We start from the raw sequence: 24,688 nt of genomic DNA, 5'->3' as shown, positions 1-24,688 counted from the left end.
CCATTTCAAGGCCCTGCTAACTTATTTGTAGATCATGTCCTGCTGATCGTTTTTGACATTTATAGTTACCTCTATGTATTATAGTCAAGTGTGAACAAGCTCCTGCTCCTAACGTCAAATTTGACAAAACTTGTATCTTGGTACATTTTTGTTTCCTCATACAATGTCATATGGTACACCGTGTCTCAAAGTAATCTCTCATGGTACTTCAGTATAAGTGTTTAGGCGCAGTACCGGGAATAGGGGCTTGCCGGTTTGATTGCATTTTTTTTTTGCTTAGTAGTTTCAAAGAAGATCCATGTAAAGTTAAGGGACGATGGAAGTCAAATGAACGCTCACACTCCACTTTTTGGGCAAGGTGAGCTAATAAATAGATAATTTTTATTACATTTTTTAATATTTTTTGATAGAACCAGAAACACATTTGTTCGACTGGATTCAGGATTGCTAATCCCGTCATCTCGCGACTCAAAAATTCTGTTGTTACAATTCTATTTTTTTTAATAACTGGTTTTATGGTCATGTGTAATGTTCAGAAGACTCACTGGTCAAAATTTGGTGCATTAAGACCTTTAATTGCACTATTCACCTTTTGTTACGTCGATCATTTTTGCAATTTACTTTTTACCTAGCTACTGATATTCAAAATAACGACCAAAAACCTGTCAACATTGATATTTAAAAGGAACAAGAACTCAACTAGAGCCTGTGTCGCTCACTTTCATCTTCAAGTATGGCCACTTTTTGGTAAAAATCATCATGAAGGGACAAAAGCTCTAGAAAGAGGTAACTGACAATTTCAGTCATGTTGACATATTTGAAGATCTTGTCCTGTCATTTTTCCTTTTTAAAGATTCTGTCTACATTTGTATTTATTATACTTTTAAAGATAATAGACAAAAACTAAAAAAAAAAAAAAAAAATGGTAAAAAATATCTTCAAACGGCAGTAAGTCCATTACGGGTTATCAGACACGTTTTAAATCTAAATACCCCAATAGTTTTAAGAGAAGAATTTTTGTACTATATTTGGCAAAAACACAAAAAAATAAATGGGGAATGTGTCCCCATGAGACACAGATGATGCCCCCGCTTGCATACAATGTTATAAAGGGACATAACTCAAGAACGGTAAAAGTGACGCTACTAAAATTTGTACTCGATCTGAGTAATAAGATATTTTCTGGTAATAAGCATTGTGTATAGTTTTAATAACATCTGGTTGAGGCAAACTAAAGTTAGAAAACAGAAACGAAAAAAGCAGTAGTTTTTCCATTTGAAAAGGGGCATAACTCTAGAACGGTTGACTCCGCAAAATTCAAACTTGATCTGTGTTTTGTGGTAATAAGCATTGTGTACAAGTTTCACAACATTTGGTTGAGGCAAACTTAAGTAAGAGAACGGAAACGAAAAATTTAGCAATTTTTCCAATTTTAAAGGGGCATAACTATAGAACAGTTAAATTGACGCCACCAAAATTAAAACTTGATCGGCGTTTTGTGGTAATAGGCATTGTGTAAAAGTTTCATAACATTTGGTTGAGCCAAACTAAAGTTAGAGAATGGAAACGAAAAATTCAGCAAATTTTCCATTAGTAAAGGGGCATAACTCTAGAACGGTAAAAGTGACGCCACAAAAATTCAAACTTGATCTGTGTTTTGTGGTAATAAGCGTTGTGTTTAACTTTCATAATTAACATTTGGTAACAATGGTTGAGGAAAACTGAAGTTGGAGAACTGAAACAAAAAATTCAGCAATTTTTCCATTTGTAAAGGGGCATAACTCTAGAACAGTAAAAGTGAGGCCTCCAAAAATTCAAACTTGATCTGTGTTTCGTGGTAATAAGCATTGTGTACAAGTTTAATAACATTTGGTTGAGGAAAATTAAAGTTAGAGAACGAAAACCAATTTTGGGACGTACGGACAGACATGAGGGTTAAACTTAATGTCCCCTCCACTACGGCAGGGGCATAAAAATGGCTAACTGAATCGTTATCCAAGGGCAATAACTCTTATAAGGAGTTATCAGATGATTTCGGCCAAGCTGATGTAGATATCTTGCTGATCATTTCGACATTTCAAGTTTCTTTCATCTTCAGATCTCAGTATGATAGGCAAAAATGGAAAAAAATTATTGAAATTTGTCATTTCAGGGCAATAACTCCTATAACAAGATGCTTGATTTCTTGATTGACAACATATTTGTTTCTTTTGGAGGACGTGTTTTTCAACAATCAGCATCCCCATGGGAACCAACTGTGCCCTCTTCTTCCTTTATTCATATGAATCGGACTTCATACAGGAACTTGTAAGAAAGATAAAAGTTACTAGTATCCTTTAACTTTACTTTCTGCTATATAGATCGATGACTTTCTCTCAACTAAATAATTCAAAATTTGATGACTATGTTGAACGCATCTATCCCATCGAACTTGAGATAAAAGGATACAACAAATACAGTTAAGTCTGCCACATATCTCGACTTACATCTAGAAATTGACAATGAGCTAGGTTGAAAACAAAACTTTACGACAAAAGAGATGATTTTAGCTTCCTAATGGTAAACTTTCCATTCCTATGTAGCAACATTCTAGCAGCGCCTACATACAGAGTATATATTTCCCAGTTGATACTATATTCCAGGGCTTGCATTTCCTTGATAGAGGGTAGCTGCTCACAAGGAAGCTATTAAACAAGCCTTCCAAGTGGTGAAGTTGAAATCATCCCTTCAAAACTTTTACGGACGCCATAACTAGTTGGTTGACCCTTATGGAATATCCGTTTCACAGATGATAGTGATTATGTTCAAAATATCGTAATTACAATTCTGTCCTCTTTTCCATGAATGTGACCTACCAAATTAAGACTTGTTACCAGGTTTGTACTTACAAAAGCAACACTAAGGGTCCCACGTGGAGCAGGATCTGCTTATCATTTATATGCTAGATAGATCTTCCTTCATTTTATGTAAAATAAATGGGAAATGTGTCCATGGGACAGATGGTGTCCCCGCTTGACTATAACGTTGAATAGGGACACAACTTGAGAACTGTAAAAGTGACGCTAACCAAAATCTGACTTTATCTGAGTTTTGTGGTAATAAGCATTGTGTATAAGTTTCATAACATTTGGTTGAGGCAAACTAAAGTTAAAGAGCAGAAACCAATTTCAGGACGTACGGATGGATGTAGACAGACAAGGGTAAAACTTAAATGCCCCCTCCACTAAGGCGGGGGGCATAAAAAGATATTTTGATTGGTGTACTACACCAGTCACCTAAAATATAGTTTTATATCATTATATTTCATAAAGAGGTTTACTGATTTACTATATATGACAAATGCAAATATCAAACAAGTCAATACTATGGTTTTGGCATCTGGTCTCAATGGGTGAAGTACTTAAAAAAAAATAAAAGTAAATCAGTTTTGATGTTTAATCCCCATGTTGCATGGAAGATAACATTAGACATGTTGAATATGAAGGTTTCATTACCTTCATATTGCCAAACTAAACATTAGTGTTCTATGTAAACAGGAACCCTACAAGGCAGATATGTACACCTTTCAATCATACCATACAACAAATCTAGTTAATCCAATGCTTATCCAAACGTAGCATCTGAGAAACGGACCAAATTACGAAAACTTAACACTGACCGAAGAACCATCACAAAAATGAGGTCAGAGTATGAATCCTGCCATACACCACATATAGTTAATCTATTGCTTATAGTATCTGATAAACTGACAAAATCATGAAAACTTGATATTGTCCAATGAACCATACAATCAAGGTCAGTTAAAATCTGCCAAACAGACATGCATACCTTACAATCATGCCATACACCAAACTACCAAAACTTAACGCAAGACTAATGAACCATGAAAATGAGGTCAAGGTCAGATGAATCCTGACAGTCAGACATTTTTTTTAAATCAGTCACTGAACTATGAAAAGGAGGTCAAGGAAAACGGACAAAGGTATCTGCATACAAAGTATTCCACCTTCTAAATACAAGAGTGCACATGCTGAAATGTCTCGCCTTCTTTACTAATCATTGATATTATGTTGATAGTCCTAAATATAAAGCTATATTACAACTGTCACATAAACTTAACATTAACCAAGTAAACTAAACATTGACCAATGAACCATGCTAGGCAGGCGTGTACAGCTAACAATTCTTCCATACAACAAATATAATTGTCCTATTGCTTATAGTTTAGAAAAACAGACCAAAACACAAAAAACTTCACTGAGCAATGAACCTTGAAAATGAGGTCAAGGTCAATTAAAACCTGCGTGACTGACATATAGATCATAAAATATTTCCATACACCAAATATAGTTGAACTATTGCATATAGTATTAGAAAAAAAGACCAAAACTCAAAAACTTTACTTTGACCACTGAACCATGAAAATGAGGTCAAGGTCAGATGACACCTGCCAGCTAGACATGTACACCTTACAATCATTTCATACACCAAATATAGTAGACCTATTGCATACAGTATAAGAAAAATAGACCAAAACACAAAAACTTAACTATAACCACTGAACCATGAAAATGAGGTCAAGGTCAGATGACACCTGCCAGTTGGACATGTACACCTTACAGTCCTTCCATACACCGAATATACTAGACCTTTTGCTTATAGTAGTCGAGATATGGACTTGACCACCAAAACTTAACCTTGTTCACTGATCCATGAAATGAGGTCGAGGTCAAGTGAAAACTGTCCAACTGGCATGAGGACCTTGCAAGGTACGCACATACCAAATATAGTTATCCTATTACTTATAATAAGAGAGAATTTAACATTACAAAAAATCTCAACTTTTTTTTCAAGTAGTCACTGAACCATCAAAATGAGGTCAAGGACATTGGACATATGTGACTGACGGAAACTTCGTAACATGAGGCATCCATATACAAAGTATGAAGCATCCAGATCTTCTACCTTCTAAAATATAAAGCTTTTAAGAAGTTAGCTAACGCCGCCGCCGTAGCCGGATCACTATCACTATGTTGAGCTTTCTGCGACAAAAGTCGCAGGCTCGACAAAAATGCTTTATACAAATAGTTTACGATGCCTTCACTGAATAGCAATCCCAATGTCTAGCATTCATCACAGGCGAAACAAAACTAGTTTAAAATATTAATAAACTGTTATCACAGAGATATGTCTCGTCTTTTTGAAATTTTGATAATGCAAATGTTAAAATTAAAATAGCAATACTTTTAACATGTAAGTTATGCAAATATTCAAAGTCAATGAACCATGATCAGGGGTGGGGCCAAATATTCTCCATGGAAATGAGATGTGCTAATGCTTAAACAACTGAACACTAATTAACATTGGCCTACCACTAATGGTTCCCCTTGAACTGACCTAATCACAAACTAATACATGTTAACTTAGCAAAATTTTCAAAGTCTATAGACCATGACTAAGGGGGCAGAGCCAAATAATCTCCATGGAAATGAGATATGCCAGTGCTTATACAACTGCATACCAAATATCATTGACCTACCACTAGTGGTTCACCATGAACTAGACCTAATCACAAACTTATACATTGTTGACGCCCAAGCCGGAAACAGCATTCCTATGTCTCGCTTTTTGACTCCGTCAAGGCAAGATAAAAATTCAAAACATTCTGAACAAAAATCTTAAAATTGGCTTTAAAACAGCTAATCAAGGGAAAGCAAATTTTCATAACTTTTTAATTTCATGAAAAACACTTTTTTCGCATTATGACTGTTGTAGAAAGTTAATTTCTAGACATTTAGTCAAAGAGTCCAAATCCCATGTCATCATCAGATTCAGATTCTGGCTCAGCCTTTTTCTCTTCCTTCTTGGTGGCTGCTTTACCACCACCAGCAGCTGGGGCGGCAGCCGCTGGAGCAGCAGCAGCAAACTTAGATGGATCAGCCAGATACTCCTTAGTCTAAAAAAAAGAAGGAAAAAATGTAAATTTCTCAAGACAAAATTTTGTTTTTTCCATCTGCAATTTTATATTGGTTGATAGGGTTAAACACCACTTTCAGCACTATTGGCTATCTGGTGGCAATCAATCTTTATTGGTGGAGTAAGCGGGAGTGCCTGGAGAACTAATGACCCTCCATAGGAAAACTGACAATCCTAGTCAATCAAGATTTTTTTTACAGATTTTCTCCTTCTCCCCGGACTTTGAATGAATAATGAAATTACATCCAATTTAATACTACTTATCAAGGCATATATGCTGATATCATTTTTATTGGTGACAATTGGCAAGTATTTTCGTGATAAGTGAGAAGAATGACTTGTGTGAGAAGAATGACTCGTGTGAGAAGAATGACTCGTGTGTTAAGCCTTCGTGAATACCTTTATACCTTTATCTTCGGGTCCTTAAAATAAGCCAAAGGCTTCTACTGACCCCTCATCTTGGATTGTCGTAATGCAATTTCTCCTCTCATAATAAACGCACAATAATATATTTATATATATTATACTTATAAAAATAGAACTTATTTAGGTGTGCGCATCTTAACAATTAACATGAACATATAAATTTATATGGGTTCCAAAATGTGTTTCAGGACATGAATTTAATACAAGAATTATTTGGTTTACCCATCTAATGTTAACAAATCCAAAAAAGTCAAGTTTTACTGTTTGATCAAATGCTGAACACCTATAAAATATGAAAACCTGCTCACAGCACACATTGACGGTGTTACATTTTATAATCTCCTACCAGTTTGTACTAGTTATTCTTACTAGTATAATGACCAACATTGTCACTATTAAGATACTGTAAATTCACAAATTATTGCGTGCATTTATTATTGCGATTTTGTCATTTTAGACTAAAATGCGATTTTAATTTTTGCGATATTGAGAAAATTCCTGTTTAATTCACATAAAAAATTTCAAAATGCGAGTTTAAATTATTGCGATTATAACCCTGTCGCATTTTTCGCAATAATAAAAACATCGCAATAATTTCTGAATTTACAGTAGTTTGATAACTTTACCTTCTCTGCTTGTTTGAATGTATAGTCTGTTCCTACAGCAATGGCCAGGAGTCTCTTAAATCCATTAGCCATAGAATGAGGAGCTGAAGCTACAGTTGGGTATCCAATGATCAGAGATAAGGCAGCAATATTCCTTACTCCCTGTAAATAAAATTTATATCTTTAACAAAAGTATTTCTTCTAAATTTCTAGTAATCATGCCAACTGTAGATGTCATGAAATTTTCTGAAATATTATTTTGACTGGAATAAATATAACAGTATTTGTTCTGCTTGGATTAAAGAGAATAGAACATTTTCCCCAAACAGGAACAGATATTATGGCATTGTTTATAACAAAGTTTCCAGGAAAATTTCTGTTACCAGGGTTGGTAAAAAAAAACCTATGGATTATATCTTTCCTATTGGTCCAGAAAAACAGCTTGGCAAATGAAAACAAGAAAATAACATGCATGGATCTAAAATTCCAAATGAAGTGTTCTTATTGCACAACCGAATAAAAAATATTTAATAGATGTCCCATCAAACCTTTACTTGTATTTTTTTTGTTCTGATTATGTTGATCCCACCACTCCCCATATCTTAAGTTTTCAGTGTAAATTATTGAACATACCAGCATGAATCTTTCACGAAGGTCTTCATCTTTAATATCCAAAATTGCTGGTTCAAAAATTGTACCATTGTCATACACTACAAACAAATTGTATCTCATTATAAAAGTCCTGTTAAAATACTGAACCATTGTCATACACTGCAAACAAATCATCTCATTATAAAAGACTAGTTAAGAAACTGTACCATTGTCATATACTACAAACAAATTGTATCTCAATATAAATGACTGGTTAAAATATTGTACCTTTGTCATTAACCACAAACGAATCAAAGCACATAAAACTGCTGACTACATATGAAGAATCAACATTTCAAAAATGTTCACTAATAGCTTTTTATCTCCCTTACATGATTAATTTTAATGTGATGTTATATATGTTATACTCTAAATGTCATATGTTTTCTTCCCAATGTTGTTTTGATGTTCTCTCATTTATCACTATTTCAAACTTAAACAAATACTTTTTATCAAACATCAGATATCTACTAAGTTCTTTGTTTTAATATTAATCCTCAGATCTGAAACTTGCTAAAAATCATTTATCACATATGTAGCTCAATAAGAGAGCCCCCCCCCCCTATCTGCCTCTGCTAATAATACTAACCATGTTGAATCAACAATCCATAATAGAAAGGAGAGATGCGCAACATGTTGAGTAAGGTGGATTCGGAAAGTCCAACTTTGTCTCCTTCTTTGATCAAACTCACTTCATTCTACAAGTTTTATTAATGAAAGAACATTATTTACAACAGACATAGCATAGTGTGTAATTCACGCATAAAATACAAGTGTGCTTATTTGTTATAAGTATTCTTAATCATTACATACAAAGAGTACAAAATTTCTCTTTATCCTGAAATAGACCCTGTAAAACTTTTTCTATGTATTCAGAGACATTTACTCCTATTTCAGTCTATCAGTAGTATTAAACATTTTCTCAGTATTTCAAAGTAGTATCACTAGTGAGCACTGCAACCCCCCCCCCCCCTCTTTTCAAGCAAAATCCTGCATTCTGAGAGCTTTTAGTCATGTGTTGAAGATATAAAATTTTCACAAATTAAACTACCTTTCGTTATGTACTTTGAAAGATGGGTAAAACAGACAATTAAATAGAGGAGTTTCAAAAGCCACTGAAATCTCTCATCTCTATCAAGTTTTTTATATAGTCTCTCTCATTCTCATTCAAGCACTTTGCTGAAGAAATAAAATGAACCGGGAACTGTACCTCCCAATTAAGGTACTTTAACTTACCAGAATTTCAATGGTTCCTCTGGTAATCTTGGTTGGAATCTGTAAAGCTTGGAAGAAAGAAGTCTTTTCTGGTCCTAACTGTGTAGCCTGAGCTGGTATCTTTACATCACAGGGAGCAACAGCTCCTGCCTTGGCTGGGGCTTTTACCTATAATTAAATAGTTTATCCTCATTATTCTGCATATCTACACTCTGAAAATTTGTAGACATAAATATTGTCTTTACATGAATGAAAATGGGGTAACGATCTACAGAAGCATTGTCATGAAAATGCATGAAATATTTGCCACTGGAGGTTAAGCAACGAAAAATCAACCACTCTATAAATCCAATTTCAGAATTTCTTAAATTTTTAGATAAAAAAAGTCAACAGAACAGATTTGGAGATTTTTTTCAGTCCTTCTACGTTAACAAAAAGAAGAAAGACCAGCAGACTGTTGGTTATTTTTGATGTAGCATATACTTTGCAATTCCTTTTATTACCATCTCTTCTCTAAAACCAGTACCCATACCTCAGCAATTAAAATTATGAATGCTACCAGTAAAAGATCATTTCTTCACTCATTCAGAGCAATTTTACATAAATAATTTTGGTAATCCTGTAAAGTAATTGAATCACTTCGAAAATGAATTGTGAATGGATTGGATAGGACAGGACAATATGAAAATAACATACAAAAGTGTAATCTTGCATGAACTTTTATACAGATTTCCGATTGTGGTCATGTGTCATATAAAAGTCTGCCATTTGCCTTTCAGAACTTCTTAGAGGATAAACATCATCAGTCAGACAAGAATTGTTCATCATTAATTGCATATGGCAACAAAAGATAAAATATCAAATAGCCCCACCAAAACCTTTTGTTTTACGATTTAATCTACATCAGCATGATCAGCAAGCTTGATACCTAAAATAGTTTGGAAATTCAAAAATGTAAAGCAGTGAGAGCATAACAATCAAGCTTAAACACAACAGCTAAAACCTTCTAAAGTTATTTTTGACAGAGTGCAATGCAACTTTAGTTCCATAAAAATCACACACTTTCATGAACTGGAAATTTAGTCACATATATCATGTAAATGATGATAATATGAAAAGCAATAGCTACTGGAGAGAAGATACCCTAAGAGGCTGTTACTGTTGATTCATTATTATTTGTTGGATACCAATTTTTGAGGATTTCATGGTTACCTGGGAACCACGAATTTCAAATTTTATTTAGGAATTTATGTGGACTTTTCCAAACCCGAAATCAAATATCCACTAAAATGCAAGTTTTTTTCATCCACGAAAAATTGGTACCCACGAAAATAAATCAATTCACAGTATGCGTCATTTGAAAATCTTCCCTTGCCTTTCAGAACTTCTTAGAGGATAAAGTTATAAATACATCAATTTTCAGATAGTATTACTGTTCATCATTAATGGCATGTGGCAAGAAATATTTAATATTTTGACTCAACCAAAATATTTTTACATTAAAGAATGATGCCCTCTAAGGCTGATAACGGTTAGGTCTGAAAGATCAGAAAAATAATACATTGTTTTACCCGATTCTTCAATTTCTTAAAATAAAATGTAGACAGCTGATATGGATTCTTAAAGAAGCTGAGCTGTTTAATGTTGAAGAGGACAATGCTTTATTTAAAAGGGGCACAATTCATGTTTAAGAAATCATTTCCAATAACACAACATGCAAGAAATGAGGCTACCACTTTGTATATTTTGACGTATTAAGTAATGTCATTTGTAAGTTTGCAATTTGCCTTTCAGAACTTCTTAGAGGATTCAGTTATGAATACATCATAAGTCAGACAATCACTGTTCATCATTAATGGCATCCGCAAAAAATATGAAATATTGTAATTATTGCATCAAAGTTTTTAGAGCAAATGTCCAACTGTCTGTACTTAGTGCATAATGACCCATCCATATCAAGTCGGAAAGCCCACAATTAATCTGATGACAACTCTTTGAAATGTCTGCAGGCAGGCAAAGTCACCAATTGCCAGGTAACATTTTTGAGTTTCCACCCTCCATTCCAGCTGACCCTTTCCGATAGATTAATTCTCTATTCGATATACATGAAATATTTGCAGCTGAACATTTAAATACTAGAAGTGTAAGTTGTCTAGACTTTTATTCCAGTTTTAAATATTATATTATGACCATCAGAATGAGATACAGCAGCATAATACAATTTTATAATTTTCAGAGTTATCTACCTTTGATCTTTGTTTTTAAAGATCTATTGAATACTTCATGTACTTATCTGGCAAAAGTAATAGGGATATACCCCTCTTTGATTATTTTAATTCAAGAAAATCCCCTGCTTAACTAGTGTCCAAAGGGGACCTGCCTTAAAAAAGTTCACATCATCACACCTTAATACCAGCTATCAGTATGACAGATTCAGCAGGATCTGTATTCCTAATTCAGTAATTGCCATTAAAAAACAATTGTGTATAGCAGGCTTTTGTCTCCTGTTTCAATTACCATTGCAATACAGGGTTTGACGACATACATCTGCCTACCAATAGCAGGTAAAAGGGTATGATCATGCCCCACTCAGACATCCCCAAGGGAGAGTTATTGTTCTTGGCATAATGTCAGTGTCAGTGGGTTCAACCATTTCTGGTTCTAACACTGGTGTACATTACACTCACAACAGGATGTCTTCATCATTGTGAGGAGGTTAGAGAAAGGAGATAAACAACAAAAAAATTTACAAGATGCCACAACCAAAACCAAAAAGGAGGCCATCCATCACCATACTATATCTTCTTTGTTGGGTGCATTTTAAAACGATACAGAAATTGAGGACCAATGAAGTAAAAGAGACAAGATTGATATTTAACAGTCTGATGTTTTAAGACAGACGGAAGGTTTTAGTAAACCCTCTCATACAGGTATCTTCATGTAATGTCAATTCATTCCTCTGTTTTTTTGTTTACATGTACATTTATTTTATCGTCATAAAATGACAAAATGATCTCATACAAATTATAAAGTTAAGAATCGTCTCCATAACTTTATTTCAATGTGAGTAATTGTTGTGAGCTTACAAACCTTGTTTGCCAGTAAGATGTCTCGGACTTCAATCAAATCACCTTTCAAGAAAACAATTCCTACATTCTGTTTGATACAGGGAAGCAATCTGAAATAAGTATGACATATTTTACAGTCAAAGTTAGGCAAAGTTTTATCTTAAACTTTCAGCTTACAAATCAAAACCTTCCAAGTTTTAGTGATAATCTAGGTAGGTTTCAGGAAAAAAGTTTCAGCTACATTTTTTCATGGTCAGTCTGGTGCAAGAAACATATATATTTATAATTTGGACTTAAGGACTACCTTATTCATGCATTTATGGGCATCATCACTTCCTTCCCATCTTACGCGATTGGTTGAAAAAAATATGATGCTATATTGCACGAATTATTCGGCGAATAAAATTCTTATACTTGATAATCAGCAATGTTGTCATTTGGGAATTGAGATGAAGTACCTACAGAATAAACACTATTTCTAGTTTATCCTGCATAAAGACGATCACGAAGACGCTTGAATGAACTTTAATAGTGCAGGGATACATGCAGTCCCCTCTATTTGGTAAATGACGTCATAACTGACAAACTTTTCAGGTGAAGGACATTACACGAAAGTGGTCGATTGCATCAAAAAGTTCTGTACCTGAATATGATCAAATTTTGACTTAATGGATTTTTAAGAATTCATCTATCTATCTGATGCTATCATAAATTTTCTTTAAAAAATTCTTGCAAATCAAGATATTTTCACTCAACCCCTTTTCTAAAAGTCATGTATTGAAAAGTCATTAAAAACTATGTTTTTCTTCTTCGTTTAAGTGAAAATAAAGTTACCTTTCCAAGTCTGGGTTCTTCTCAATATGAGCTCTGATGGCTTTCCTCATCATGGTATTCTTACCCATAAGTACAACTGAAAAAAAATTAAATGATGTATCTTGAAATCCTATTGGTCAATCTACTGAACACATAGTCCAACTACTGTATTCCTTTTAAGCTGTGTTATTACCAATCAGTGCAACTGAAATATACCTTCAATTGAATAACTGATTATTTATTGAATATAACATGCGAGAGCCTCCAAGTATATTACTGGAAATATCCCTCTGGTTTCATATCAGGGAGATCAAATATTTAACAGCAAGTAGTTTTTTGTCTTGTTAACCAAATTACTGGCAAAATATGTTTTTGAGACTTATAGTTCAAGATCTACCATGAAATCTTTTTTTTTATTATCCCACTCAGACATCCTCGAGGGAGAGTTATTGTTCTTGGCATAATGTCAGTGTCAGTGGGTTCAACCATTTCTGGTTCTAACACTGGTGTACATTAAACTCGCAACAGGATGTCTTCATCATAGTGGGAAGCTTAGAGAAAGGTCAGATCTCCTAACTGTCTTTTTCTCTTATATAAATTGGTCCTGTAACCTACCTCCTTTTCCTCTGAGAGCTGCTCTGATCAGCTGCATCTGTTTGGAACCCACATTATCTGCGTTGACGATAAAACATTTAGGATATTCATCCAAAAGTTGCTGAAAAATTAAACAAAAGATTTAATGAATAAAGAAAATATTTTGCATAATTTTATACAGAAATCTAAAGCCCAAATCCATCATGTCCATGCTGCAAAGAAACTGTTCTAAGTGCATAAAGAAATAGTATAAAAGCTTTTAAATACATTGATTTCCCACTCCTGTTCTGTTATTTTCCTTTTCTTATAACCCCCCCCTCTTTTCATCAATTCCTACTCAAACTTCATTCTTTTCAGAAACAGGTATGTATGCATTACTTTGGAATGCAAACAATTATTTTAAGATCATCTGGAAATAAATTGGACAGAGTTTTAACATCAACATTATTTGTCAAAACAATCAGAATAGAATTAAAGCACAGTTCTTGCAAGATGACTCTGTAGCCCATAGTGAAAATGTAACAACCTTATTATCAAATAGCAGTGGTACTTAACATTTATTTGTCCAGTATGTATATGTTAATCATGCTCAGAGCTGCTAAAAAAATGGACATTGATTGATCATCTGGAAATAATTGGACGGAATCTTGATCGACTCAACATCAACAATTATTCTATCAGAACGGACGATATTTCATCACAGCATAGAAAAACATATACAAAATTGGTTTTACAATCTTTCTATAGGTTAGACTAAAGAGAACTAGAATCACAGGGCTCGACAATAACGCTTGTCCGATACCAGAGGAAAAAAAGGTCGGACAAGTAAAATTATTCTGCAGAAAATAAATTTAATCCAACTTTGATGAACAAAGTAATTATAAACCAAAAACAAGAAAAGAAGATAAAAACAAGTATTAATTTGACATGTTTACTTGCAATCAATAATTTAAAACTGGTTCTTTGTCAAGTACTATTTAACAGTTCTCGGAAACCAGTCTTACTGATCCGAATATCGCTGCGCTTTGTAGATAAGGTAAATTTACAAGACAGTTCGTCACCAGCTCGGAAGCGATTCGGCTCCAAGTTTAATAGACAGTTAGTTTGGCACCGTAGGAGACATATTTAATAGACATAATTAATAGACAGTTTGGTAAAGCAGGAGACATTACGGGACCAAGACAAATCAGTACCTCATTTTCCTACCTTATTCTGTTGCTTTATAATAAATACCATACCGGTAATTTTTTTAACAAAAATATTTTTTAAATAAAAATGAAGAAATTATTTACCATAAAATTCACAAAACCATATTTGATCATATGTAGAAAAAAACAATACTTGCAATACGGTGACCTATAGTTGTTAATTTCTGTGTCATTTGATCTCTTGCAGAGAGTTGTCTCATTGGCAATCATACCTCATCTTCTTTTTTTTATTGATTGTATTTGAATAAACTTTTTTCAACTTAAAAAACCAGGATACAAATCCAATGAGTGTACATTGGTAATCCTATCAGACGGTGCCTCATGTGCAGAGTCTGATGAAACTTTGGCATTGATGAAAACTAGAACCTAAGTCCTGTGACATGACTAGATTCAGTTGTTCTCGACTCATATTTTTGAAAAGTATTGCAAAAGATATGTTAAAATAAAATTCTGTTCTATTGTTTTAATTCAATCAACTTAAAATGCAAAAAAGGTTATTATTAAGATTTTTTTTGGACAAGTTACAATTTCATTCGGACAAGTAAGTTTTGGTATGTACTTGTCCTACTGGACAAGTTGAAAAAAAAGTTATTGTAGAGGCCTGAATCAGGTAACATATACCTAGTGATCCCAGATCTCAACTACCATAAGTGTTAAGGATGATCACTGCTACAAGAAATTTTACACAATGAAAGGTATTATGCATAGATGTAAATGTGGCATTAAATCTAAGTACCATAAAATGTACTTTTTGGCATGGCATTGTGCACATCATTCTTTTACTTTTATTTTTACAAAGGATGATAACTCTTGAATTGTTTATGTTTCGTCTTACTTATATTAACTTTTTTATTTTGTGTCCTATCACATCAGAGAACTGGAAAAAATACAGAAGCCATATCTGTAATGGTTATTTCAATGACAAAGAAACTTGACATCTTTTTTAATTGTGAGATAAACAAATCTGAACTATAGTCATTGAAGGTATTCCAATGTCTTCACAATCAAAGCTCAAGTTGACGTTTAAGGTTCATAATCTTGCATTAAAACTTCAAGAGATTAGCTTATAAAGCACTCTAAGCCTATGAATTATAAGTCTCATTAATTTTTCTTCCAAGACATTTCACCATTACTGTACAGTTAAATACTTACAGCTATTTTCAAGAAGTAGTTGGACTTCCATGTTGATCTATCTTCCTTGACCATCTTGTGGTTCAGGGATTGTACCAATTACAGTTTAAAGACAGACTAAAAACAGAAGTAAACATGGACTATAATAAGCTATGGTTTAAAGTATTGTCAGTGCTTATCCGGTTGTTCAATGTAGTATAAATTGAATTTACTTCACATTTATTGATAGAATTGCTGTTTCTGTGATAAAAATTTACATTATTTTAAATTATTAATCCCATCCTTCAATTTATATGATCTGAATTACATTTTGCTTTGTCTATTTATAAATATAAATGAATTAGGTGGATTTCTGGTTGCATGACCCAATAAAATAGGGTGGGTAGGTCTGGATTTTTTTTTGTATCATTGATCTCATCATGAAGCATTTTGAACTCTTTTTCCTTTTTTTTAAGGCCCTAAAAAAAATGTATGTTCACATTAGCCAACCAACCCGAAGTAATTTTATATCTGTCATAAAGAGAAAAATTAACTGAACTCATGTTTAAAGTGAAGTAACGAGTTGTCAATAAATTTAAACAATTGCCTGATACATCCCAATGTTTGCAATCGTGAATATGACAGCTGTTTTAAGGAAACTCACAACTTGTGAGATGAAATAAAAACTTTGCCTCAATTTTTTATTCATCCAATAACCAAGGGAAATAATTCAATTATTTAAAATAGAGGTAAACTCTGCCCATGGACAACTCAGACCACAGCAATATAGACTGCACGACTCAAAATCATGTCACAATTTTTTTTTTTTTTGCCTTATATTATAAGAACCAATTTAACTCTATTTTATAATTTAAAGTCACAGAAGTGCTTTTATATCACATAATTGAAATAAAAATATATATGTGAGAAACTGTAATGAAAGTTTGTAAATGTACAAAAATGTATAGCAGGTTTATGGTTGCTTTTTACCAATAGAAACTGCGATCACACTAGCTATAACCCAACCATTTCTTTATTATCATTCACAGTCAGTCATAAACCAACCATTCCTTTCTTATCATTCAGTCACAGAAGTGCTTTTACAAATACCATATTAAATTAGACAAAGACGACTTTGGGACATGCTAAAGGAAGAGCTTTATATTCAATCACACCCTAAATTTACCTTTCAGTTTTGGGAAAAAGAGTTGGGAGCCAGATAAAATAAATTAATGGTTGTTCAGATGATCCGAAACACCTACTACATATTAGAAACACCTACTACTTATTACTATTAGACTTAACCTAAATTGTTACAATACACCTTATCGCTATTTGTCCGCCATTACTTGACATCACACAAGTTCCCGTAAAATTTTGACGTCATAATAGAAAATATCTGACGCCACAATGGAAAAGTGATTGTTGTATGACGTCAAAAGTTCGAGCGGGACTGATTCTCGGGTCAAGCGGGATTAGCGATAAGGTGTATTAACAGAAATTGGTTCATTTTTAAAATAGCACTGAAACTTCACAAATATAACAAATATTATCAACTGTTATTTACCGACTTTTTTCTTTTTTTCTATATATTTACTTATATTATATTGAAGTTATATAGTATATAAACTATATTAGCTTTCTTGACACTACATGTTTACCAGTTTTCTTAATTCATTTACAAGTCTCATATTATATTTCTCTTGTCGCTAATTAGTAAAATGAGTTTTGTTATTGTGTTAGAATGTCAGCCCCGTCTCTTATGTTGTTTTTTTTTAAATATAACTATTATGTCTGACTCCCCCCTTTTTCTAGTTAAAAACACGTGGTTCCAAATTGTCTTAAGATATACACCAATTCTCGTTGTAAATTGATAATGTTAACGAAATAAAAAAGACAGAATATCTGTTTATAATCAATGTGAACTTCTTAACATTTCTTGTAACATGAGGTGTGGTGAAAAATTACGATTTTGTAAGAGCTATGACTTCTCACATCCGTACCGTAATATGAATGGCGAGTAAGAGACACCCACGTGGTTCGCAGCGCACGACTATTCAAGGGAGATCAATCATGGATTAAAACACGGAGATTTGATGACATACCGTCGTAGTTCTGTTTACTACCTTTATCCAAACGAACAATGACAACACAAGAAGGAGGTTGTTTATTTCAAATAGGGTAAACGGAATATATCTTAGATATATCTTGCCATATCTGAAACGTAACTTCAGCCTCAGTGTCTAAATTATGCCTGTCAGATAGTTCAGCTGCACTACATTTATTTATTGCCTGTAACTGTTTACACCTAATCTTTAAGTCTTTACTTGCCTAGTCCAAATAATTTATTAATTATGACGCCTTGCAAGGCTATTTTTATTTTTTTTTCTGTGACGCCTTCCTTTATTAGGACTAGGACTTCCCCAATTGTCAAAATACATATATCCTAACTTTCTACCAACTCGCCCCATTCATGAATCATGTTAACCAACTCGCCCCATTTGTGTTAACCAACTCCCCCACTTATGAAAAAGAGCTTCATCTTGATTAATTTGACCATTTTGGGTTTACCAAATTGTCCCAAATGAAATGAAGACTAACCCCGATGATTGTAGGCCTACCAACTCGCCTCACTAGTGAAAAGTAGTTAATTCCCAATGGCAATGAAGAAAGGTCTGCCAACTTGCTCCACTTATGAAAAAAATAATTAAATCGTATTGAATAAAGGCCTGCTCCACTTAAGAATTCAACAAATACTGATGAAAACCTAAGAATTTCTCTGTAGCAACAATCCAGCATATACCTATATATAAATTGATACGATATTCCATGGCTTGTATGTTTTGTCATGATTTTACTTGATAGAGGGTTGCTGCTCACAAATTAAAGAAGCTATTAAAGAAGGATCATTTGAACTTGGTGACCACAATACTGGAATACCTATAATATTTTTGTTCCAGTAATCAGTCAGAGATATAACTCTATAGGGTTATTACAGAAAATAACTTGTGTGTGTTATTACAGATACTTTCATGAGTTGTCTACTCTTTATTCCTTAAATTTTCTAAATCTGTAATAACATATGTTTGATATTTGTAAAATAATCAAAAATATTTTAATTTATAGTGGGCTCTAGGGAACTCTTGAGACTTTGCGCAGAAACTGAATGCATAGCCTTGATAACTGTTTTTTTAATTAAATTAATACATTTTTGATTAACCATGGTAAATCAATGAGACGAGGCTTTTAAGGGATAAACTTAGCTGTAATACCAAGGCTTAGTTATTAAGGGAATGTAACTTATTATATGAGACACTTGGGAATTACTGGGAAGCTTGCGCAGAACCTCATTACATGCTCTGGTCATTATTTCTTACAATAAATTAAAATACATTGTAATTAAGCATGATGTATGTCTGAGCAAATGCTTTGGAGTGATATAGAGAAGCTGTGATAATTATATATAACACCCTTTAGTTATTACAGGCATATTTTGTCTGTAATAACATAGGTGTATTATGCAAAATTGGCAAACTATGAACTGTTATATCTTTCTATAGTTAAGTATACTTAAAGACTATAGTAATATCAATAGAACTTGTATACATTTTAACTAAACTAATGATGTATATTGTCCCTTTGAAACATGTAACATACATATGTTATCACAGTTCTTTGATTGTTAGTCCACAATAACAAATGTATGTTATTTTTCTGTAATAACCCTATAGAGTTATATCCCTGACTGGTAATTGTAACTTTTTTTTGTAAAAAATGAGAAATGCATGTACATGTACACCAATTAGTAATATTTTATATAATGTGGTTTTATATTCTGTAGTGTGGGAGATGACTTATAATATTTGTATTGAGAGTGTAAAGGAGTAGGTTCGGTAAGGTCCATATTTGGCCCCGATTATTAAGTTCAATGTTTCAGGATAAAAATTGTTTTAAGTTAATGAAAAGATATGTGAGGAAGTCAAATATTTTTGTCAAAATTTTATTCTGAAGCGTTGATTTTTACATCCCAAATAGGTCAAAAACAGATTTTTGCAAAATTTGACATAATCGTACTGATTTCAACCAAATCAATGCCTAGGAAACATCCCCTGCGAAATGATGATGAATAGTTCATGAATGTTCATGAATGATTCATGAATGATTCATGAACACAATTCATTAATTGTTCATAAAAGATTCATGAACAGTTAATGAACAAGACATGAACTACAAATGGACAAGCATGTTCATGAACCAGTGAATAATGAACTATTCATGAACAGAAAGTGTTCATGAACTCTTTGGTTCATAAAAGTTCATGAACAAAACAGTTCATGAACTCTTTCTATTCAAGAATTATTCATAATCTAAGAGTTCATAAACATACTTGTCCATTTGTAGTTCATGTCTTGTTCATTTACAGTTCATGAATTTTTTATGAATGTTTCATGAAATTGTTCATGAACAATACCAGTCCATGAATCATTCACGAACACATGAACTACTGTGTTCATGAACTGTTCATCAGTAATTTAATTCATGAACATTGTTTGTCCACTTGTAGTTCATGAACTGTTCATTTAAAGTTCATGAAATTATTAAGGGTATTTCTTGAATGTTTATGAACCAACTCTGTTCATGAATAATTCATGAGCAGATTAATATCATGAGTGCAGTCAGTATTTTAAGACAAAATAAAGATTAAATAGACAACTGTAAACTGTCAATAGGATTTAAACATTTAATACTATGATGATAAATAAAAAAGATGTATGAATTATTCTTCAATATATATATATAAAAGTAATATCAACTGGGCAATAGAAAAGTCCAAATTACTACAAGAACACATTAGAATGATCACAGCCTCTCATGGGTGAAGCAATTGTTGACTTAAACATTTAACCATGAAATGATGATGGATAGCTCCAATACAACTTTTGAACTATGGATATGCAGGGTAAAACATGTGTCTGACAGTGAACCTATCCCATAAACTTTGTGTTAGATAAGGATGTATAGATCATAAGTAAACTTCTCTTCCTTTCTGTAATTAAAATTGCTGTATCAGATGGCTGAGGACTTCCAACTAGAAATTCTGAATAACATCTTGTTCTCAGTCTGCTTGAAATTCTTCACAGTTATATGAACAGATCTTTTAATCAATAAATGCACCAGTTTCCCCCTGCAAAATTAAAAATCACTCCACAAAGAATCAATAGTCCTTGATATTTTGTTAAAATAAACACTTAACAGATTCTAACAAGTATAATTACTTTTAATTTAATAAATGTTTTTTTGCTCACCTGGCCCAAAGGGCCAAGTGAGCTTTTCTCATCACTCGGCGTCCGTCGTACGTCGGCCGTCGTCGTCCGTTAACTTTTACAAAAATCTTCTCCTCTGAAACTACAAGGCCAAATTTAACCAAACTTGGCCACAATCATCATTAGGGTATCTAGTTTAAAAAATGTGTCCGATGACCCCGCCTGCCAACCAACATGGCCGACATGGCTAAAAATAGAACATAGGGGTAAAATGCAGTTTTTGGCTTATATCTCTGAAACTAAAGCATTTAGAGCAAATCTGACATGGATAAAAATGTTCATCAGGTTAAGATCTATCTGCCCTGAAATTTTCAGATGAATCAGACAACCCGTTGTTGGATTGCTGCCCCTGAATTGGTAATTTTAAGGCAATTTTGCAGTTTTTATACGACCGCAAAAATTAAAAAATTTTTGTTCGTATATTTGTATGACGTTGTCGATGTCGTTGTCGTCGTCGGCGGCGTCCGGCGTCGTCCAAAGACACATTGGTTTTCGCACTCTAACTTTAGTTTAAGTGAATGGATCTCCATGAAATTTTACCATAAGGTTCTATACCACGAAAGGAAGGTTGGGATTGATTTTGGGGGTTATGGTACCAACAGTTAAGGAATTAGGGGCCAAAAAGGGGCCAAAAATAAGCATTTTTGTAACTTCCAGACAATAACTTGTGTGTAAGTGTATGGATCTCTCTGACATTGTACCACAAGGTTCCATATCACAAAGGGAAGGCTGTAATTGATTTTGGGGGTAATTGCCTCAAAATTTTAGGAATTAGGGGCCAAAAAAGGGGCAAAAAACAAGCATTTTTCTAGTTTCATGACAATAACTTGTGTGTAAGTGTTTGGATATTTCTGAAATTGTACTACAAGGTTCCATATCACAAAGGGAAAGCTGGAATTGAGTTTGGGGGTAATTGCTTGAAACATTTAGGAATTGGGGGCCAAAAAGGGGCAAAAAATAAGCATTTTTCTAGTTCCAGACAATTACTTGTGTTCAAGTGTATGGATCTCTCTGAAATTGTACTGCAAGTTACCATACCACAAAGGGAAGGCTGGGATTGAGTTTGGGGGTGATGAATCATAAGGGGGTTCAAAAAATTTGGGGGGGGGGATTTTTTTTTTTTCTTTTAAAATTTTCCATTTTAAGTTGGTTATTTCTGATTTATATTTAAAAGCAAATAATAATTATATGGTAGGAGATACACACCAAACAGGATGTGTAAATTATTATATAATAAGTATTGTGCAATAGCAAGAAATTTTCAATTGCACAGTATTGCACAATAGCAAGAAATCTTCAATTGCACAGTATTGCGCAATAGGAAGAAATCTTCAATTGCACAGTATTGCGCAATAGCAAGAAATATCCAATAGCACAATATTGCGCAATAGCAAGAAATTGTCAATTGTACAGTATTGCGCAATAGCAAGAAATCTTCAATTGCACAGTATTGCGCAATAGGAAGAAATCTTCAATTGCACAGTATTGCGCAATAGCAAGAAATATCCAATAGCACAATATTGCGCAATAGCAAGAAATTGTCAATTGTACAGTATTGCCCAATAGCAAGAAATATTCAATTGCACAGTATTGTGCAAAAGAAGATACTTCCTATAAATTGCTTATTTCTTGATCAATTTCAATGGGGTTTTGTTCTTGAATTCTTGGGGTTCTTTAATATGCTGAATCTAACTGTGTATTAAGTTTTTGGATTTTGGCCCCGTTTTTAAATTGGTCCACATTGAGGTCCAAAGGGTCCAAAATTTAAATTTGTTTGATTTCATCAAAAATTGAATTATTGGGGTTCTTTGATATGCCGAATCTAACCGTGTATTTAGATTCTTAATTTTTGGTTCCGTTTTCAAATTGGTCTACATTAAGGTCCAAAGGGTCCAAAATTAAACTTAGTTTGATTTTAACAAAAATTGAATTTTTAGGGTTCTTTGATATGCTGAATCTAAACATGTATTTAGATTTTTGATTATGGGCCCAGTTTTCAAGTTGGTCCAAATCGGGGTCCAAAATTAAACTTTGTTTGATTTCAACAAAAATTGAATATATGGGGTTCTTTGATATGCTGAATCTAACCATGTATTTAGATTTTTGATTTTTGGGCCCCGCTATCAACTTTGTACACATTGAGGTCAAAAGGGTCCAAAATTAAACTTTTGTTTGATTTCATCAAAAATTGAATTCTTGGGGTTCTTTGATATGCTGAATCTAACCATGTATTTAGGTTTTGGATATTGGACCATAATAGGTGAATGTCCAATTTAAAATTTTTTAAGTTCTTAGACCACATTCATTCTGTGTCAGAAACCTATGCTGTGTCAAATATTTAATCACAATCCAAATTCAGAGCTGTATCAAGCTTGAATGTTGTGTCCATACTTGCCCCAACTGTTCAGGGTTCGACCTCTGCGGTCGTATCAAGCTGCGCCCTGCGGAGCATTTTATTGGTTATTATCTTGAATATTATTATAGATAGAGATAAACTGTAAACAGCAATAATGTTCAGCAAAGTAAGATCTACAAATAAGTCAGATGACCAAAATTGTCAGTTGACCCCTTAAGGAGTTATTGCCCTTTATAGTCAATTTTTAACCATTTTTCGTAAATTTTTGTAATTTTTTACAAAAATCTTCTCCTCTGAAACTACTAAGACAAATTTAACCAAACTTGTCCACAATCATCATTAGGGTATCTAGTTTAAAAAATGTGTCTGATGACCCCGCCCGCGAACGAAGATGGCCGACATGGCTAAAAATTAGTACATAGGGTAAAATGCAGTTTTTGGCTCATATCTCTGAAACCAAAACACATCACCATCACCAAAACACAATTTTGTCATAAATCCATCTGTGTCCTTTGTTTAATATGCACATAGACCAAGGTGAGAGACACAGGCTCTTTAGAGCCTCTAGTTTATCTATTAAAATTAAAAATGTTCAATAGATTAAGATTGACATGTATATTATTTCAGGACATTTGAAATAATTTAACCCCCCCCCCCCCCCTTAATTTCTTCAATCTTCAATTTAATTTCCCCAAGAATCTCAGAAGCATTATTAATTATCTTTACCTGGAAATAAAATATCTTTCATCTTTTTATACTTTGAACAAATCTATCAGTTAATTCTGATTTGAAATTAATCCAATACTGTCAAATTAAAGGCCACTTTCTGTAGTTGATATGCTCAAATGAAAGCCATTTCATAATGCTTCAACAAAAAGTTATCTAGCAAAGAAAATTTCAAAATTATTTCTAATATACTTATCTGATAACAAATCTGCTTTATGTGACAGCTAGATTAATTCACTGCTCATCAAACATCTTCATTTGTATTTTAAGCGTCAAATCACAATTTTGCTGACGTAATTTATGACGTTTTTCTATTCCCAGTCATTCACACATTTTTCTATTCCATTTGAAATGCATTTCTGATCCAAGTCACTTAACATCTATTTTATCAGCAATCAAAGCTGGGCTCCAAAGTTATTGTGAAACTGCCTATTCTAGAGGTGGCGTGAATCAGATGTGGATACTAAAAAATTCCAAAGATCTTTTAGAGTACATACAATCTAAGACTCTCTCATCTTGCAATACTATTAAAACATTTGACTTTTCTACACTTTACACAAGTATTCCCCATTCCAAACTAAAAGACAAATTGAAAGAGTTGGTATTACTTTGTTTC

The 24,688-nt window shown here is 33.2% G+C and overlaps 2 protein-coding genes across 2 annotated transcripts in view; one reads left to right on the top strand and one right to left on the bottom strand.

Annotated features, from left to right (window-relative positions):
• Positions 1-5,714: 5,714 nt before the first annotated feature.
• The window catches only part of LOC127723350 (60S acidic ribosomal protein P0-like), a 239,997-nt gene continuing 221,023 nt past the window's right edge, over positions 5,715-24,688 (bottom strand). Inside the window, exons 2-10 of the mRNA XM_052229929.1 lie at positions 15,709-15,805; positions 13,370-13,469; positions 12,776-12,851; positions 11,964-12,051; positions 8,895-9,041; positions 8,248-8,356; positions 7,641-7,717; positions 7,029-7,169; positions 5,715-5,956 (exon numbers count right to left, since the gene is read on the bottom strand). Coding sequence (XP_052085889.1) covers positions 5,795-5,956; positions 7,029-7,169; positions 7,641-7,717; positions 8,248-8,356; positions 8,895-9,041; positions 11,964-12,051; positions 12,776-12,851; positions 13,370-13,469; positions 15,709-15,762 — 954 coding nt within the window. The 5' untranslated portion in view covers positions 15,763-15,805 and the 3' untranslated portion in view covers positions 5,715-5,794. The remainder of the gene's footprint in view (positions 5,957-7,028; positions 7,170-7,640; positions 7,718-8,247; positions 8,357-8,894; positions 9,042-11,963; positions 12,052-12,775; positions 12,852-13,369; positions 13,470-15,708; positions 15,806-24,688) is intronic.
• The window catches only part of LOC127723349 (probable hydrolase PNKD), a 39,569-nt gene continuing 32,642 nt past the window's right edge, over positions 17,762-24,688 (top strand). The window contains exon 1 of the mRNA XM_052229928.1: positions 17,762-17,847. Coding sequence (XP_052085888.1) covers positions 17,810-17,847 — 38 coding nt within the window. The 5' untranslated portion in view covers positions 17,762-17,809. The remainder of the gene's footprint in view (positions 17,848-24,688) is intronic.

The sequence above is a fragment of the Mytilus californianus genome, unplaced genomic scaffold, assembly GCF_021869535.1.
Source record: "Mytilus californianus isolate M0D057914Y unplaced genomic scaffold, xbMytCali1.0.p SCAF_13, whole genome shotgun sequence".
Lineage (NCBI taxonomy): Eukaryota > Metazoa > Mollusca > Bivalvia > Mytilida > Mytilidae > Mytilus > Mytilus californianus.
Note: the sequence above shows the minus strand (reverse complement) of the source record. Positions and strands in the feature narration are given on the sequence as shown.